General features: G+C 44.0%; 1 protein-coding gene across 1 annotated transcript in view; it reads right to left on the bottom strand.

The window, feature by feature from the left end:
* The window catches only part of ank2b (ankyrin 2b, neuronal), a 99,807-nt gene that overhangs the window by 7,743 nt on the left and 72,182 nt on the right, over positions 1-19,882 (bottom strand). The window contains exons 43-49 of the mRNA XM_036550766.1: positions 16,163-18,118; positions 12,926-15,094; positions 11,755-11,832; positions 10,982-11,113; positions 10,205-10,336; positions 9,788-10,013; positions 914-9,326 (exon numbers count right to left, since the gene is read on the bottom strand). Of these exons, the coding sequence (XP_036406659.1) occupies positions 914-9,326; positions 9,788-10,013; positions 10,205-10,336; positions 10,982-11,113; positions 11,755-11,832; positions 12,926-15,094; positions 16,163-18,118 (13,106 nt within the window). The remainder of the gene's footprint in view (positions 1-913; positions 9,327-9,787; positions 10,014-10,204; positions 10,337-10,981; positions 11,114-11,754; positions 11,833-12,925; positions 15,095-16,162; positions 18,119-19,882) is intronic.

Below are 19,882 nucleotides of genomic sequence, written 5' to 3'. Positions count from 1 at the left end.
ACCTTCATCACTGTTCAAAAACACAGACATGGCTTTCATAACATTTATATAGGAAATGGAGAGGCTGATAACACAGCAATTCATGCATGGTGGAAATGTGATGTTATATTTAAACAATGAAAACCATACCTGAAATCCCTTGTTAATTCCAAACCTCAAAAAACAGCAACAGATTACAAGTATTCTCTCTTCATAGGTGGCTGTTACATATCAGACCTACTAAACTTGGCTTTGGAGATCCCATTATTTACCCTTATCACCCACATCTGAACCTAGGCTTACTGTACCTGTACATGAAATTATGATACTTGGCTAATTCAGTATTTACTTGTTTAAACTTGAAATCTTAACATTAGCTTGAAATGTATCAACATGCCTAATCTTTCTAAATTAATTATTTAACTGGCTTCAGATCAGAAGGGTGGTGAGGGTGATTTATGGGTGATCTGGTACCCTCTTAGACTAGGCTCTTCCAAAACTAAAGTTCAAAAACCTGCACCACAGATCAATGAATCACTGAGCATCAAAAACAGGACAGGCACATAAGAGACCTTCGGACCAGTATAACGATCCACACGCAGTCAGACGTCATTTCCACTAAAGAATCTCAAAAGGTTATTACAGAAGATGGCTCCCAAAGACTGAGAAACAAATCATGCAATGTTTAAGGCCGAAAGAAAGCACGGTATCGGACTGGGACTTTGTCACTGCAAACCAGCACACTGTGCTTATGCATACATGCTGCAAAATGTAAACCTTTAAACCCAACGTATTAGTGAAAATTAGAGACTCCAAGGGTGTCTGCGTTGTACACACCGTTCCTTTAATCCTCTATAAAAGTGTTTTGTTACTGCATTCTTCCTGTGCATGTGACAAGCTGGGCAGTAGGTCAGGGTCATGCTCACACTCTTACCCTCTCTGGGGCCTCTTGGCTTGATAGAATGCCAGTGTGGAAGCACAGGACCTCCTCTTCGTGTACTCTTGGAACCGCTTCCTCAAGCATAATAGGGGTGGCTCCACAACCCTCCCTTCCTGAGGGTCCTTCTCGCTCTTCACTCAGCTTGGCAGTATTCCAGGTGAACTCTGTGATTCCTTGGTCTGGGCTTCCTGGTCCACTTGTCCGTCCATCGGTGTGAGCCTCTTGTCTGCACACTTGCCTGTAGGCAGTGCCGGCTGTCGGGATTTCTGCTAATTTTGATCTATCCTTGGAAGTGGGCTCAAGTGAATCAAGGCCGTATTTGTCACCGCTCTCGAGGAATCCAAAGATAAGTTGGCTTGGCTTCGAGAGAGATTCGCTCAGTGCAGGTGAGGATGAAATCACACTAGTGGGTGATTCGGTTGCTGATATTGGTGATTGGTCATCCTGCTGCTCAGACAATATGGTGGTGTCAAACACCACTCTATTTCGTTCAGATAGCATGTGACACAAATCCAACCCTCTTTGTTCTGATTCCAGTAATGCTAAATGCTCTCCTTTGGGTGATTCAAGACCTACTGTGAGTGTGCCTCCTCTAGAATGTTCATGTTCAGTTAAGGGCCTGCTGAGCTCAGTGGGTCTTGTCTCAAACTCAGGTGATTCCTGACTCAAATCAAGCTCAACGGGTTTCTCAAGCTGTGGTGAGTCCAATTTGACTTCAGTGATTAGTTCAGTCTCAGACCTTTTCACAATGCCTTTGTGTAAATGTGGTGTTGCAGTATTGCCATCAGTTATTTGTGTGGATTCATCAAGTGTTTCATGGAATTTGGTTGAAACTGATTCAGGTGATGAGGGTCTAATATCTGTCATTAACATTATTGATTTAGTTGGCAGTGGTGTATATTCAGTTTCTGACATTGCTGATTGTGATCTATACAAATGAGATATAGGTTCATGCTCACTGTTGTCTGACTGGGCTCTTTTGGGTCCAGATGGTACCAGCTCATCACCAGGTGAGGCATCAAAGATCATAGGCAATGATGAGCTCTCTATGGCACAATCTTGCCTACTATCTTCAACAGATTCCTTCAGTTTCAGGGATACCAGTGTGAAGCCCAGTTTTCTCCTTCTATGCTTAACTTTGTACAGTGGGTCATACACCTGGGAGATGAGCTTCTGTGGAAAGTCTGTAATCATTAGCCTGTGTTCAGAGCCTGACGTATTCAACTCACAGGTTAATGGGCTGTATTCAAGTACAGATGCAGCCAAATCAGGTGTTGCTGGACTATACTCAGGTGTAAAGCCAGCTGATTCATGTGGTCTATTTTCAGGTAATGGTATTGTTAATTCAGAGACTAATTTGCTATATTCAGGGACAGATGGTGCTGTTTCAGGTGACGGAGGTCTGTATTCACTTACTAACATTGCAGATCCGAGTAGTATTGATCTACATTCAGAATCTGGTCTGACTGATGCTATTGATGGCTGTCTATATTCAGTAAGCATGGTTGTTTTAGGTGGCACTGGTTCACATTCAGTTTCAGAAGTTACTGATGCAGGTGACATCGGTCTATATTCAGCAGCTAATGATTCAACAGATAATGATGTATACTCCACGTCAGATGTTATTGATTCAGGAGAAGATGACCTATATCCTGACCTATACACTGTAGATTGGGGTAGCAATGGTCTAAATTCAGGTACAGGTGAATCTGGTGACAGGGGTCTGTATTCATTTACTGATTTTGCTGATTCTGGTGACGATGCTCTACATTCAATCACTGAAGATTCAGAATATAGTGACTCATATTCAGCATCTGATGTTACTGATTGTGGTGAAGATGACCTAAATCCTGTTATTGGTGTTATAAACTCAGGGAATGACTGTCTAAACTGTGGTACTGGTGAGTCAGGAGACAGAGACCTGTATTCATTCACTGATGATACTGACTCGGGGGATGACAGTCTAAGATCATTCATTGACTCAAGAGATAATGGTGTATAGTCTACGTCTGACATCACTGATTCAGGTGATGATGATCTATATCCTGACATGGTAGATTCAGGAAGTGATGGTCTGTATTCTGGAACTGGGGAATCAGGTGATAGTGGTCTATATTCATTTACTGATCCTGCAGATTCAGGTGATGATCGTCTACTTTCAGAGGTTATAAATTCAGTATATTGTGATTCATATTCAATGTCTGATATTATTGATTCAAGAGAAGGTGACCTGTATCCTGTTATTGGTGTTATAAACTCATGGAATGCCAGCCTAAATTGAGGTATTGGTGAGTCAGGTGACTTGCATTCATTCACTGATGATACTGACTCAGGGGATGATGGTCGAAGATCATTCATTAGCATTGCTGATTCAGGTGACAGTGGTCTATATTCAGGTATAGATTCAGGTGATAGTGGTCTATCTAAGTGTTCTAATTCAAGTGCCATTGGACTATATTCTGGTACTTTTGTATCCCATCCAAGCATTAACAGTTGACTGTCTGATACAGATGGAGCTACTTCAAATGATGAGGGTTCGAGTTTACTTACTAACATTAAAGATTCAGTTCTTGTTGGTCTACCTTCAGAAACTGGTCTGCTTGATTCTGCTGATGGTTGTGTATATTCAGTGAGCACAGTTTCAGGTGATATTTGTTCAAATACAGTTTCAGATGTTACTGATTCAGGGGATGGTGGTCTATATTCAGCAGCTAATGAGTCAAGGGATAATGGTGTATACTCCATGTCTGACATCACTGATTCAGGTGATGATGATCTATATCCTGACACTGTAGATTCAGGAAGTAATTGTCTGTATTCTGGAACTGGTGAATCAGGTGATAGTGGTCTATATTCATTTACTGATCCTGCAGATTCAGGTGATGATGGTCTATGTCCAGTGAGTACAATCAATTCATCATCTAGTGATTCATATTCAGTGTCTGATGTTACTGATTCAGGAGGCGAAAATGACCTATGCCCTGATAGTAGTGTTATAAACTCATGGAATGACTGCCTAAACTGAGGTATTGGTGAGTCAGGTGACAGGGACCTGAATTCATTCGCTGATGGTAATGACTCGGGGGAGGATGGCCTAAGATCATTCATTAGCATTGCTGATGCTGGTGACAATGGTTTATATTCAGGTATAGAGTCAGGTGATAGTGGTCTCTCTTCAATTTCTGATTCTACTGATTCAGGTGATAACGGTCTGTCTTCAATTTCTGATATTACAGGTTCAGGTGATATTAGTCTGTCTTTGGTAATTGATTCTGGAGATATTGATCTACCTATGTATTCTGTATCAAATGTCATTGATTCAGGGGTTATTGATCTGTATTCAGTATCTGATGTAAATGATACAGGTGATAATGGTCTATATTCTGTTGAATCTGGTGAGCCTCTATGCTGGACAACATATGTAGTTATTTCTGGTGTTTCATATTCTATTACTGGTGGTACTGGTGATGGAGGCCTATATTCAGGTATAGGTGAATCAGGTGAGAGCCTTCTGTGTTCTGTTACTGATACTGTTGATTCAGGTGATGAAGCTCTATATTCAGTGCAAAGCATTGATGATTCAGGTAAAGAAGAATCACTGATGCGTTGGACTGGATCTGAATACTCAGGTATTGGAGAGTCAGGTGATAATGACCTGTATTCATCCATTGATGTTTCTGATTCAGGTGATGATGGCCTTTTATAAGCCATTAACATTGCTGACCCAGGTGATAGAGGTCTATACTCTGTCAATGATTCAGGTGACAGTGGTCTATCTCCAGTTTCTGACAGTACTGATTCAGGTGATGAAGGTCTAGCACCAAAATCAAATTCTACCGATTCAGGTGATATAGATCTATATTGTTTAAAAGATTCAGGTGATATAGTTCTGTAATCAGCTCCTGAACATGTTGATTCAGGGGTTACTGGTCTGCATTCACTTTCAAATGTCACTGATTCAGGTGACACTGCTCTATATTCAGTTCCTAATACAGCAGAATCTGGTAAGGCTCTATATTTGCTGACTTGTGTGTTAAATTCTGCCATTTTATACTCAATTACTGGTGGCACAGGTGATGGGGGCCTATACTGAGGCAAAGGTGAGTCAGGTGAGAGTGGTCTATGTTCATTAACCGAAGGCATTGATTCAGGTGATGAAGCTCTATATTCAGTCCACAACATTGATGATTCGGGTGTTGAAGGCCTATATTCAGGTATTGGTGAGTCAGGTGACAATGACCTGTATACTTGTACTGATGCCACTGATTCAGGTGATGATGGTCTAAAATCAGTCATTAACATTGCTGACTGAGGGGACAGGGGTCTATATTCAGCTTCTGAGGTCACTGATTCTGGAGAAAGGGGTCTATATTCAGGAGATATCTGTCCATGCTCACTGCTGTCTGGTTGGATTTCAGTAGGTCTAAGTAACACCATCTCAATACCAGGTGTTGTTCTGAAGAGCTCAGGTGATATTAAGCTCTCATCAACACTGTCTTGTGTAGTATTATCAGCAAATTCCTTCAGTTTCAATGGAATGTGGACAACTTGCTTATTCCAGAAGAATCCTTGATAAAGTGGGTCATATAGCTTGGAAATGAGCTTGTGGGGCAAGGCTGTGTCTACTAGCCTGTAGTCAGGGGGTGATGTAGTTAATTCAGAGGTTAATGGACTATATTCAGGTACTGATGTAGGTGTTTCTGGTTTTAATACTTTGTATTCTTGTATTGGTGTGGTTGATTCAGATTCTATCTTGCTGTATTTGAGTGGTGGTCTTTGTAATTCAGCACCTGATTTGCTATCTTCACGCACACATGGAACTGGTTTGGGTGATGGCGGTCTATGGTCACTCACTAACTCTGCGCATTCAAGTGGTTTTGGTTTACACTCCGTTCCTGGTGTAATTAATCCTTCTGATGATGGCGGCCTACATTCAGCGAGAACAGTTTCAGGTAATGTTGATTCAGATGATTTATCTGATGATCTATATTCAGGCTCTGATGTAGTCAGTTCATGTGTTAGCTGTCTAACCTCTGGCACTAATGTTGGTAATTCAAGTGCTGGTGGCCTATATTCATGTATCACTGCTGCAGGTATTAACAGTTTATCTTCTTGTGCTGGTGTAGCTAATTCAGAGGGTGCCATGATGTTTTCAGTAACAGATGCAAATGCTTCAGGTGATGAGGATCTGAGTTCACTTACTAACATCACAGATTCAGGGCTTATTGGTCTACATTCAGAATAAGTATATTCAGCGAGCACAGTTTCAGGTGGCATTTCTTCAAAATCAGTTTCAGATATTACTGATTCAGGGGATGGCGGTCTATATTCAGTGGCTAATGACTTGAGAGATAATGGCGTATACTCTATGTCTGATATTACTGATTCAGGTGATGATGATCTATATCCTGACGCTGTAGATTCAGGAAGTGATGGTCTGTATTCTGGAACTGGGGAATCAGGTGATAGTGTTCTGTATTCATTTACTGATCCTGCAGATTCAGGTGATGATGGTCTACCTTCAGAGGTTATAAATTCAGTATATTGTAATTCATATTCAATGTCTGATGTTATTGATTCAGGAGAGGATGACCTGTATTCTCCTACTGGTGTTACAAACTCAGAGAATGCCAGCCTAAATTGAGGTATTGGTGAGTCAGGAGACAGTGACCTGTACTGATGCAATGATGATACTGACTCAGGGGATGATGGTCTAAGATCATTCATTAGCATTGCTGATTCAGGTGACAGTGGTCTATATTCAGGTATAGATTCAGGTGATAGTGGTCTATCTTCATGTTCTGATACTTCTGATTCAGGTGATAGTGGTCTTTTTTCATTTTCATATGTTACTGATTCAGGTGTTATAGGTTTGTATTCATCAATGGATTCTGGGGATACTGGTCTACCTATGTATTCTGTGTCAAATGTAATTGATTCAGGGGTTAATGCCCTGCACTCAGCTTCAGACATCACTGATTCAGGTGATGCTGGTCTGTATTCAATTCCTGAAACCCCTGAATCTGGTAAGACTCTTGTGACATATGTGGTTATTTGTGGTATTTTATAATCAATTACTGGTGGTACAGGAGATGGGGGCCTATATTCAGGTATAGGTGAGTCAGGTGAGAGTCGCCTATCTTCTGTCAGCAATTCCACTGATTCAGGTGATGAAGGTCTGTGTTCAGCCCATAGTACTGTTGACTGCAATAAAGGAGGCCAACATTCAGGTATTGGTGAATCAGGTGATAATGATCTGTATTCATCAAGCGATTTTACTGATTCAGGTGATGTTGGTCTAAAATCAGTCATTAGCATTGCTAAATCAGGTGATACTGATCTATTTTCAGCGAGTGATTCAGGTGACAGTGGTCTGTCTTCAGTTTCTGACCTCATTGGGTCAGGTGACAGAGACCTATCTTCATCTTCTAATGTGACTGATTCAGATGGAATCTCTCTATATTCAATAAATGACTCAGGAGATATGGGTCTACATGTATAGTCTGTGTCAAACATCACTGATTCTGGGGTTATTGCTCTGTATTCAGATTCAGGTGTTATAGGTTTGTATTCATCAATTGATTCTGGGGATACAGGTCTATCTATGTATTCTGTGTCAAATGTAATTGATTCAGGGGTTAATACCCTGCACTCAGCCTCAGACATCATTGATTCAGGTGAAGTTGGTCTATATTCAATTCCTGGTACCCCTGAATCTGGTAAGACTCTTGTGACATATGTGGTTATTTGTGGTATTTTATATTCAATTACTGGTGGTACAGGGGATGGGGGCCTATATTCAGGTATAGGTGAGTCAGGTGAGAGTCGCCTATCTTCTGTCACCGATTCTACTGATTCAGGTGATGAAGGTCTGTATTCAGTCCATATCACTGACGAGTCAGGTGTTGAAGGCCTATATTCAGGTATTGGTGAGTCAGGTGATAATGAACGGTAGTCATTCACTGATATTACTGATTCAGGTGATGGCAGTCTACATTCAGTTATTAGCATTGTTAGTTCAGGTATACATTCAGAGTCTGAGTCAGGTGACAGTGACCTAAACTGAGTTCCTACAGTAATGGATTCAGGTGTAGATGTTCTATACTCCGATAGAGATGCAGCTGAATCTGGCAGACCTTCACGATCGGTTTCTTGATACAGAGGTGAGGGTGGTCTGTACCTAGTTACTGGCATGAATAATTCACCACTGTGCTCTGTCACTGGTGTGGTAAATTTTTGTGGTTGGGCTCTATGTTCAATGAGAAGAGGGGCTGCAGGAGAACTTGGGCATTCTGTACTTGTGTCATATGTTATCTGAACAAATTCAGGGTTAGAGAGTGTTTCCATTTTCCCTTTACCTTCAAATGCCACAGAAGCTTGGGGAGTGTCAGACAATGTCTCACCCAACAAAGGTGGTGTTCCAACTCTGAGGGAACTCTGATTCAACTCAGGTGAGGTAGGCCTATGAGCCAATGCAGGCAAGCCATAAGCATCTTGGCTGAAGCTGGCAGGTTTCACCTGGAGTTCAGGTGTGGCCTGAGCTAGACGCAAAGTCGCTTCATCTACATCAATTATAGGTATGGAGGAAGGTGAGTCATCTGTGAGGACAGCAGTGGCTGTAAACTTTCCTTGTACATCACCCAGTTCAGGGGGTGTCTGTCTGTAGTGGCTTTCAGGTTCTTTGCATTCCTGTTTGGAAGAAGGCAATTTTGGACCAGCATCCTCAGTGGTGGACTCGAGTAACACCACTTCGTGCCCAAAAAGGGTTCTGTAGAATTTCTCTGATATCTCGTCAATGTGCTGCTGTGTGAACGCCTGCCTTTGGCTCGGAGGGCTAGATTTGGCTGCAGCCTCAGCAACCTCAGCTGACTTAGCCAGTGTGAGGCCTTTGTCAGCCACGAGGCTCACCTTTTCAGACAACCGCTGCCTAGATTTGGGGGTAATGTTGAACGACGCGGTCGAGACGTAAGTATGGTCTTGAGGGCTTTGTTTCAACTCCACCGATAACTCTCTGAAGTCTGGCTCGGCTCGGTCAGACTCCAGCAAGGTGTCCCCAAAGTCCCTGATAGATATGGGTTCATCCTTGTGAATGTCAGATGACAACCTATCATCATCACTGGGTGTGGCTTGGGAGAGCCCAGGCAATACTACGCTTTGCTCACTGCTATCTTGCCCAACAGCTTGAGTGGGCTCGACAGAACCAGGGTGTGAGGGCACAAGGGTGCCCCCTGATGGCTCTTTGGAGGTGCTTTTTTCTTTGTACACTGGGTCATATGCCTGCGGCTGGAGGTTCCAGGGCACAGTTCTGTACACTGTGAAGAAAGGACTTACTTGTTTGATAGAACCAACGTGCTTCTTCTCTGCTTTTCCCATCTCAGAATCAAGCTTGGTTGTGCCACTGGTAACACTGAAATGGACACAAATATGATGCAGTTTATCAGCATTGGCTTATTGAGAGTGAAGAATAGTCCTCTACTGAAGTACACATGCTATGCACAGAAGATGAGGTGATGAGGTGTTTTGCCTAAATTTCGAGGCTCCCTAGTTGACTGCAAAGTTAATTAAACTGAACTGAGCTAAAAATCATATTTGCATCAAATATAAAATGCAACACGTCAAAGAAAATCTTACTTACGACAACAGAAATAAGCATTATCATTTTTGTGGTCTAAATTAAGACATTACAAAAATGTACGTGACTGATTTGTACAGTGGTTTGTCTCCTGTTGTTTTTGCAAGTCAGTCATTATGAACTTGTCAAATTTTTGTGCAGTATTCTTAAAACTTTTGTTATTATCATGCTGTCTGAGGCAGTTCCTTACTACTATAACAAACAGAGTGTAGTGACTGAGTGATGACATCACATACTGTGCCTGTAGGTCAGCTTGCAGTTTCTCCTTCTGCGTGTGTCTCAGCAGGCCTGTCACAGAGACGTCGGTGTCTCCCCGGGGAGTGGTCTCGGGGAGGGACGAGATACTGGCAGAGAGGTCTTCCTGTGACACCACGGGGGGCCCAGACCCAGGCTGTCTGGGGGAGGTGTCTGCACGCCGCGCTGGCCTGGGACTGTCGATGTCCTCGTGAAGCGCAGAGAAACCTGGAGACAGACACACACACGGAAACGCACACAAGTACACACGCACATTCAAATCGTGAAGCGTTACAATTACTGCAATTGATGATTATTTGAACATACAATCTCGCAATTGCAGCAAGAATTTCAGCTGAATTTATGCAAGCTCTGTTTTTTTTGTGCTGAGTAAAGAATTGGATCATCTTTTAATGTACCTTCACTATGATCCAGTGCTATGGTCTTCTCAATTTCTGCATAGGTCCCTGAGGACTGCTCTTGACTGGACTTGATGAGGTGCACAATATCCATGCGGTTTATCTTTGTGAGTCTCTTTATCAGAGTACTCTCTGTTTAGAAAGGGGAAGCATGTAAGAAAGATCATTCGACTTAATAAAGAGTAATGGTTTAATTAATTATAAAAATAATGTACCAGTTGTCACCATAACAAATATTATCCTTTGCAGAACACCACATTTAAAATTTGACCACATTGCAGTATATACACAATACAGTGCACAGCAGTAATTTGAAACTCTACAGTGCTGTTTCCATAATGCATTTATTACATATTATGCCGATGCCATGAAATGTACAACTAGCACTCAACTCATGAAAAAGAGAGACAAATAAGGCAGCCCACGTGGCTGAGGTCATTTTAAAGTATGCGTGTGCTATTTTTCCGATGTCATTCAGAGGAGTGTAGCACGGTGGAAAGAAGCAGAACTCATAACCAAAGGTTGCTGATTGGATTCCCTGCTGGGACACTACTCCTGTACCCTTGAACTTAACCCAGAATTTCCTCTGTAAATATACAGCTGTACAAATGGACAACATGCAAACTCTAATGTAATGTAAGTGGCTCTGGAAAAGAGAATCTCCAAAAAAAATAACAACATTATGAAACCAGGGGGCAGGCTCATGTTTCAGCCCAATCTTTACTTCTGATGGTGGGAAGGTTTAAAAAGTTAACAAATTATAAAGGAAATGCCTACCTGTGGCATGCTTCCCCTCTCTCTCCATCCAGTACTTCAATAGGGCGTGGCTTTGGTCCTGCAGGGAATTGGGGTTCTCTGTTCTTATCTGATCAATCTGGTCTTCGCTAAACTCCAGTTCCTGTGCCAGCTCTATAGTACATGAAGAGCAAAAAAGAAACTTTGACCATTTTGATGAAGAATGTTTTAAAATCCAGTTTACATAAACACAACATACTCACTGTGAATTCACTGTGAATGAATCCAAATGCCATTTATTATGAACTGTTTATTGTGTTATGATTATTGTAATTAACACTGTGAGAGTGGCTCTTGAACACCAGGTGTGGTGCTTTTCCTCTTCAAAGACATATCTTTCCAAATTTATCCAACTACAACACATGCAGCCCAATCTCAGGTAAGAAAAAACTGATATTAACAGCAGCTCTGGGTTATTTCGTTTATAATGTATCTTGAGGACATAAACCAGGACCATCCTGTTTATCTGTAAAAAATTGAACTTCTTCCACTTCTTCTACCCACACACACAGTGATGTTCCTGTACAGCACATTCTGTTCCTGAACAGCACATATTGACTATGAAAAGATCAACTTTCATCCTTTTCACTGATGTTGCTACGATTTTTTTTTAGGCCACGATTAATTTCATGAACACGGTTACTTTCATGAACCGTGAAGAAAGTAATCCAATGAAAAACCGCCGCTAAAGCAGTCCCGACGGAAAGCACCGCGCCGAACCAAGCAGCAAGCAAGACGTGCGGATATCCACTCACCCATCCAGCTGAAGCCTAGGTGGTCAGCAATGATAGCCAACCTCTCCTCTCTCCACTCCACTTCATCCTGTGGATCTACTGTAAATGTCACCACAACAGAGCAGGCAAAGGTCAGCAGGTCCTTGTAGATTTGCCACACAGAGAAAATTCACATTGCGGACAAAAAAAAAAATGTATCTTTGCCGGCTTTCCATTTTTTTTTTAATGCGCACTTAAGCATGACATACTGCCAATTACTTCAGTGGCCATCAGCCAAAAAATGAATGAAGCAGTCCTATTCAGTAGAACTGCGATGACTTGCTTATAATAGCTAAATTGGGATGGATTACAACTCCTTACAATGCTTCTACAATGTCTTTGATCCCTCTTATTATAGTTTGATGGCATTACATATATTAATTTCTGATAATACTTTACATTCCTATGGCCCTGCACCTGTGTAATTACATACGTAAGTACTATGTAAGTACGATGTAAGTGCACCTTATTACACAATACTTACTGTGTGGAAATTCCTCCACATGTATGTATGTAATGTACTTACATTACGTAACACATACAGGGTTCTACATAGGTGCAAGGCGATTACCATGTAAAATGTGGTCTCATATTCTATTAATGATGAAAATGATCATTGTTCATTTAATTTCATAATCCTGAAAACAAAAAATGAGGCCGTTCCAAAAATTAAAATGCAGCATTTCGGCAAACCATGGCAGTTGTGCAGTAAAATGATTATGGCTGAGTCGCTTTAAAAAGAGAAAAAACATTCTCTATTTCTCTGTTCCTTTTAATCTTACTAATGGTCAAAGGGTCTGTTCTGTGGTAAAAATGCTTTAAATAATCAGATACTATGTCCTTAGACGTAGTAAATGATTAGACATAAGGCAATGGACATAGGGAATCCAAAGTGGAAAAGAAGATCCCTATATGTTTTCGAAATTTGAAATATTAAAGATAAGAATTTCCCAATTTCGTTAGCAAGCCTTTAAGTCAATCTTGAGATTTTCCAAACACATATAAGGAAAAGAGACAGTCACAAACACAAACACAGCTCAGAACAGCACAGAAGCAATCACAAAAGCTTAAGCCTTAGCTAGAAGAGAGAGAGCACTTTAATCGCTAGCGTGCAGAGGCACAGAGAGAGAGAGCCCCATGTGCTGGGAGGTACCTTGACTTTGGCCTCTGGCATTTTCACTGGGAATTCGTTGCATCTGTGTCTCCACAGAATCGTCCCAGAGGGGTCTCATGTCAAAGACGTCTTCGGGAAGAGGAAACTGCATTTCGGGAAAAGTCTCACTCTCTATGACCGAGGCGTCTAAGGTACTGCTCTCATCGTCAGAAACGGTGGCCTCTTGCTCGTTCTCTGCCTGTGCCAGCCTTTCCACTAGCTTTGCTGCCTCATCACTTATTTCCTCAAAAAACTCAATGGAATGCTTGTATGACTCAAAGAACTGCTCTTTGTTCTCTTTGGCTGGAGTGGAAGTGTGGAATTTCTGTCCAGGTTTACTCATTACAGGAAGCCTGGAGTGGAATGTCTTGGGCTTGGTGGAAGAATCGTCGCTCTCTGAGCGAATGTTCGTTTTCGGAGACTCTCCCTCGCAATAGCTCTTGGCCACGGAAGACCTTTTGGATTTGGCATCCCCGGAGGGACCTGCATCTGTCTCAGACTTGCTCCTCGGATCCATTTTTATGGGTATCTTACACTTTTTGTCCTTGAGAGATTCTGCACGCCTGACTGATGGGTCGGTGCCGGGCTCAGGCCGAAGCGAGCTGGCTTTGACCGGTATTCTCGATTTGGGCTTCGTTTCCTCCTGCACTGAGGGGGCAGCCTTCTGAAGAGTGGCTGATGAGGAGGCTGGGGAGGTGGCCTTGGCTGGGATTTCTGACACCTTCTCACCCCTAGGAGGCACTGTTGTCTCCTTAGGGAGCTCAATAACTGAATGCTGATCCTCTGGAGAGGAGTCAGATGACTCTGCCTCCTGCTCTCGGGATACAGACCTGGTGACAGTCGAGAAGGCTGTTTCTGTGCAAGTTACCACTGGGTCTGTGGTACAGGGCTCAGCCTCAGTAGGGCTCTCTTCTGCTTCCACGACCTGGGGGTCTTTCTTTGTGGACTTAGCCGAAGCAGAAATCCCCATTTTGATTGGGATTCGAGACTTTGCGTCTGACTTTGTGGCTGAGGCAGGCCCACTCGCTGTCTGATCTTCTTCAGTCACGGCTGCCTCGTGGCTTGTGGAATCAGCCACATCTTTTTCCTCTTTATCATCTTCGTCAGCCCTGATTTCCAGGGAAAGGTTGACAATTCCTTCTGCTTCAGAGGCCTCGGCGTAGATGGCATCTTCTCTACCTTCTTCCAAGGCCTCCTCTATGGGCTGCTCGCCTATCTGGAAAAAAGCGAAGCCTTCCTCTTCGTAGCTCCTCTTCGTCATGTCAATGGCGCCGCTTCGCGTCATCTCAAACAGCTTCCCTTCCTGGAATAAGAAAGGGTTGGGTTCACTGGTCGGCGTTCCCTCTTCTGTAGGTGTTCTCCCCGGGGTCGTGTCCGGGGTCGCCCCCTGGGACTGCCGGTCCACCATTAAACCCAGAATCTTCTGCTCCTCTTCCTTCACGCGCGCTGCAAAGGCATCGTCGTCTTCCCTTATGGAGCTCCAGGGGTCAGGGTCTCTCTCCACTCTTGCTGTGACCCCCTTCGACTCCGTTTTAGGGGCTGACACCTTGGCATCGTCTTCCTCTTCGTCTTCTTCCGTGTCATCGTATATACAGATTTCGGGTTTGAACACCTCCTGTTCTTGACCCACGCTTGTAAGGGCAGAAAAAGAATCGCCTCTATAGGAATCTTTACCTGTACCTACCTCAGATGGCCTAGCATGTCTTAAATGATCGCCTTTTACCTCGTCAGTGACGTTGCCTTCAGCCTTGCTGTCTACTGCAGGACGACTCTGTGGACTGTCTGCCTCACTCTCTTTTCCTCCCCCAGAATCCTCTTTGACTCCCCTCAGCTTTTTCAGGCACTCCTCTTTCTGCTCGTCAGTAATGTTTGCAGCCCCATCAGTGCGGGAGGAGGACACAATGGCTGATTGCAAATGCAATTCTTTTTTCTCCACACGGATTTCGACAGACGGCGGCGCGTGCGACTGTTCTACACAGTCGGCTGCAGACGCCCTTTCGGTAACTGATTTGTCTTTTTTTAGGTGTAGCTGAACGTCTGAAACTAGACAGTCAGTGGAGACGTGTTCTGAGACAGAGTGAGGTCCCCCCGTGGCTTCTTTTCCCCGCGCTGTGCTGCTGGTAGGTGCTTGGTGGACTTCTTCAGTCACAAAAGGGCTCTCATGCACACCTGCTGGAAAAGGAGAGGGAGGTTGCACTTTAATAATGGGTTCAACAGAAAGAGCTAATTCTGAGTCCTGTTTGAACTTGGTAAGCTCACGCTCACTCTCTGAGACTCTCTCATCTGGGGGCTCTACTCCTATTGGTTGGGTGCTATCACCTCCAATCTCAGAAACGATTGAAGAGTCTGAGGTTTTGATATCTTTTCTACCACCTTTTTTACTCTTGGCATCCTGTTCCATTTCGTCAAACGTTTTAATTTTCGCAGCCATTTTAAACATTTCCTCCTCTGGGGTGAATTTCTTTTTGGGGTCGCTACTTTCTGACTCGTCTTCCTCGGCATCTTCTGGAATGGCGGACGGCTTTGAGGGCAGTGACAGGGCCTGGAGCTCTGGCGTTTTGGGGTTGACCTCGTAACTTACCTCCTCAGAGCTAGGGGTGTCAGGCGAGAGGGGGCTCTTACCCGAACTTTCTATTTGGGATGTCTGCTCGAAACTGTCATCGTCCGCACTGCCCTCTGGGTCTCTGAGGAGCCTACTGCGCGTGGGGTCGGGGGGAAAATCAGTCTTAGCGGGTGAAGAGTGTCCAGCGGCCGCACCGGACTGCTCTTCAACTGGAGGAAAACCTGCTTTGGTTTTCTGTTCTACAGGACTGCTCTCTAAGGAGTCCCGACATGGGGACTCCCTTGTGGGGCTTGGTTCGATGGAGTCGGGGGTTTTATGGGATGAGTTATCTTCCATGACTGGACTAGCTTCCAAAGAGTCCTTGTGACTTATGGTAAGAGAATCATCGGCTAAGGGACTGAGGGCCTCTGAGTCTTGCTGTCTGAGAGGCAGGTCTAAGCTGCCGTGACTGTATAGGGATGCCTTTTCAGTCATTGCCCCAGCAGAAGCTGGGGACAACTGACTGTCACAGGCTTCCCCATCTTTAAGAAAGGTGTCTACAGTGTCAGAGGTCCTCTTTGAGAGCAGTTGAACTTTAGACGGCTTAGATGAGGCCAACACACTTTCCTTTTCAATGGGAATGCGCTCATCCCCAAAGAAGCCTGCCTCACCCTTGAGGCCAGACACGGACTCACTTGTTGTCTGATCGTCCGCCTCTTCTGTGGGGAGGGTCATTTCTGTCGACTGCTGGTCATCAAATGTTACAACCCCGGAGTCTCCGGTGGTGGATTCTGCAGCTAAGCTTTCGGATTTGTCTTTGGAGGTGTCCCCTTTCACCTCACTCGCGCTTTTTTGGGTCACGAGTATCTCCGCTTTCTCCTCGGCTTTGCCATGCAGAGCAGCCGCATTTTTCGCTGCCCTCTCAAGAATGGGCTGGTCGGCTTTCTTAGGTGAAAAGGACAGGCTGTCGGGGCTGGTTTCTGGGGTCTCGGCCAGGCCCTCATGCTTGTAGCTCTCCTCAGAGCTCATCTGAGGAGTGCCATCACCTAGGCTGACGCTGGGAGAGTCAGCCACACCCTCGTGCTTGAGGCTGTCAGAGCTGTCCTCAAGCTGACCATTCTGTATAGTGCTGTCTGGGAGAAATCCCTCTTCTTTGGCTCGTTCAGGTGGAAACACAATAGTCAGGTCAGGCTGGGCAGCGGAGCCCGTGTCTGCAGCCACTGCAGTATGATCTTCCTCGCCTCCTTCAGACACCTTCTTAAACTGTTGGTATTCAGCATTGTCTTCCAGCTCGGCTTTGATGTCTGCACTAAAGTCCTTGGAGTGCTTCCTGTCTGGACTGATCTGTAAGTCTCTCTCTTTGAGTGGCTCGTCCTGCTTTGTGGTGTCCACGGCTACTTCCTGTCCCTGAGAGTATCGAGCTGCCGTGGTGCGCGCGGTCGTTTTGGACTGGGCGGAATGGGATTCTGTCACACGCGTAACACTGGGCTGTGCCGACTTAGAGGGTGTGGCCTTATGCTCAAAAAGGCCAGACTTTCTCTTCGATGGGTCCTGCCCTGTCTGAAAGGCTCTCATTAGCTCTCGAACAGACATGGTCTCTTCCAGCCTCTCAGATTCAGATTTAGGCGATTTAGGTGATTTAGGTGGGGCCGCCTGCGTTTTAACACTTTCTTTGACCGATTGAGATGCTTTGCTCTCAATCCTCACAGGGGAGGGTTTGCTGCTCGTTCTCTTTCGTCCCTTTTCTTCCTCCTCAACTTTCTTTTGAAGGGCTTTTACTTTGTCTTTAATGGATCCAATGGGGGTCTCTTCCACCACTGGTGACACGGGCGCCTGAGCTGGAGCAGCAGGAGCACTCAGGAGAGCGTCTCCATCGAGAGACTCCTCTGAACTCTCCCTGAGCATTTCTGCTTCAGAGCCAGGGGCGTGTGACTCGTCCGTCTGCTTCCTGTCCTGCAGCTTCTTCCTGGCCGGCTTTTTGATTTCACCCGGAGATGGTTTAGCGTCTTCTTGTTTAGAGACTTCTTTCTTCCCATCCTTGCTCACAATGACCTCAGTGAACCTCTCCTGGACCACGTCTTCTTGTGAATGAGCAGCTGCCTCAGGCGTGTCCAGGAGGTACTCCCTGAGCTCACCACTCAGGTATGTGACCATGCCAGACATGTCCTTCGCCGTCTTCGGTCGGGCAGTTCCTCTATCGATTCTGACTTCCTGCAGCAGTGGTTCCTGAACCTCAAGGGAAGCCATGAGTTTAGCCTCTTCAATCTCACAGTCACTAAGGAGGACCCATTCTTCATCCTTTCTCGAAGCCTGACTCACTGCTGCCCCTGTCGCCTTTGACTCTGCGATTGCTGGTTCCGTGTATGTTCCACTTCTCAGTATTTCACTGACTTTCTCCAAATCCTCTTTGACCTTCTCAACTATTTCAAAAGGTTCTCCTGGCTCCTCCTCTACCCCCTTCTCAAGTCTGCCCCCATCAATGGAGCTAGATTTTTCTGTGGAGTCAGTAGTCAGTATAGCTGTCATTTTGATCAGGTCCTGTTTCATCTCGGACACCTCCGAGAGTAAGTCCGGGCTAGCAAGGGCGGGCGAGTCTCGAACCAAGTGTGTTTTCAGGGCGGATGTTTCTGTGGATTCGGTTTCCTCGTCATCTTCGTGTTTTGAAAAGGACAATTAAAGTAAAAAACCAAAAATGGAAATCAAAGGAAACAGAGATTGGAGAAACGTGATCAGGATAGGAACAGTACAGAGTATCAGGTTCAAGGGGTGGAGAGGGTGGAGTATCAACTGAAAAAAGGGGTGGAGTTGGTATGACTTGTGGACCCAAGGATCGCCGAGGCAGGAAGGCAGCAAAGCAAAGCTGACAAGATTTAAAAAAATAAATAAAAATAAAATGGGGGGGGGGAATGGGCAGGAAATAACTTGCTTATCCACAATCTGTACAACTGCACATCCACACACATGGCACAAAAAGCGAGAAAAAAAAAATCTAAAAGAAGAAACGACACAAACAGAAAGCAAAAGGGAACCCAGACTCCCACAGGTCAACAAACACAACAGAACAAATACATAGCAGGAGCGCACACTGACAGACATCTCAAGATTGTTCAAGATGTAACAGATTCATGTCTACAGAGAAAAAAAAAACCAATTTCACAAACATTTAAAAAAAAGGTATTTTTTTCCTCTAAAAGAAAGCCAGTGATAGCAAACTGTCAGAATGTGTTTTATGGTGTCCTATAAGTTTGAGCAAGGAGTTCAAGGAGGATTCACTTCTTCTGTTGCTATGGCAACTACAGGAGTCTGACTCAGCTGCAAACCGGCATTTCAACTAAAGGAAGTCTGAGCCTCTATCCATAGAACATACAGTACACTATGAAAAGGGGTGCGGTCCTTTTCAAAGGCCCACCACCTCCCCTTCTACAGACAGAAAAAAAAATCACGCATTATAAGTATATAAAGCAGAAAAAAACGAATAAACGGAAATGGAAAACGTAACGAGAGGAACAACTGTGATCTAAATCAAAACTGAAAGTGAATGAAAAGAATTAAGAGAAGAATGTTAAGCGAACAAAAAGTTGGTCAAGCATCCAGACACACACACACACAGGCATACTGTATATGTAAGCCAAGTTATTTCCATGCAAAGCAAAGGATCAGTATTGGCATGCAGATGTCAGGTGGAAAATAAGTGAAGCGGTGAGGAGAATTTAGATCGATTAAGGGACAGATTAAGTCCAGGTGAAAATAGGTTTGTTGCTGAAAATAATGCTGGAATGAGTTAAATATCAGCATAGTGTGGTGAGTAACTTTTTTATATTCCTAACAGAAAACTAAACATGGGAAGGATTTCACCATCCATGTAAGACTAAGGTACGTACTAAAATTTATCCACAAAGAACATACACTAAGGAAACATGATACCAAACTGTATGTAAAACATACATTAACATTTCCATACATATATCCGCATATCTTTAATTGTATGTATGGCTATGTATGTTTTTGTACTTTTATTCTAAGTACAGTACATTTTTCTAACACTGTATTCTGCATAAAGTACACTAGTATACTGATGCAAAGGAATTTAAAAGAAGTTCAGTAATGTTCCAATTCATGAACATAATTTCATAGTTTCATGGGACAGAGGGACAACAGCTTCTAACTAAAGGATGTAAAGGGAGAGGAGGGGAGGGGAGAGGAGAGCAGGGCAAATTAGGGATGGGGAAGGGAAAGTGGAATCAAAGGTTGCTTTGCAGAATTACAGTAAACAAACGTTCAATACTTAGGACAGAACTTCACTTCAACGTCACCACATTATGAATGGGTACTGACTTGTGTACATGTGTGGACAGTATTCCTTTTGAACTCTCTGTGATTAATGGCTTATCATGCTGTAGTGGGGCGAGCCAAAA

Source organism: Megalops cyprinoides, chromosome 18 (assembly GCF_013368585.1).
Source record: "Megalops cyprinoides isolate fMegCyp1 chromosome 18, fMegCyp1.pri, whole genome shotgun sequence".
Taxonomy (NCBI): domain Eukaryota; kingdom Metazoa; phylum Chordata; class Actinopteri; order Elopiformes; family Megalopidae; genus Megalops; species Megalops cyprinoides.
Note: the sequence above shows the minus strand (reverse complement) of the source record. Positions and strands in the feature narration are given on the sequence as shown.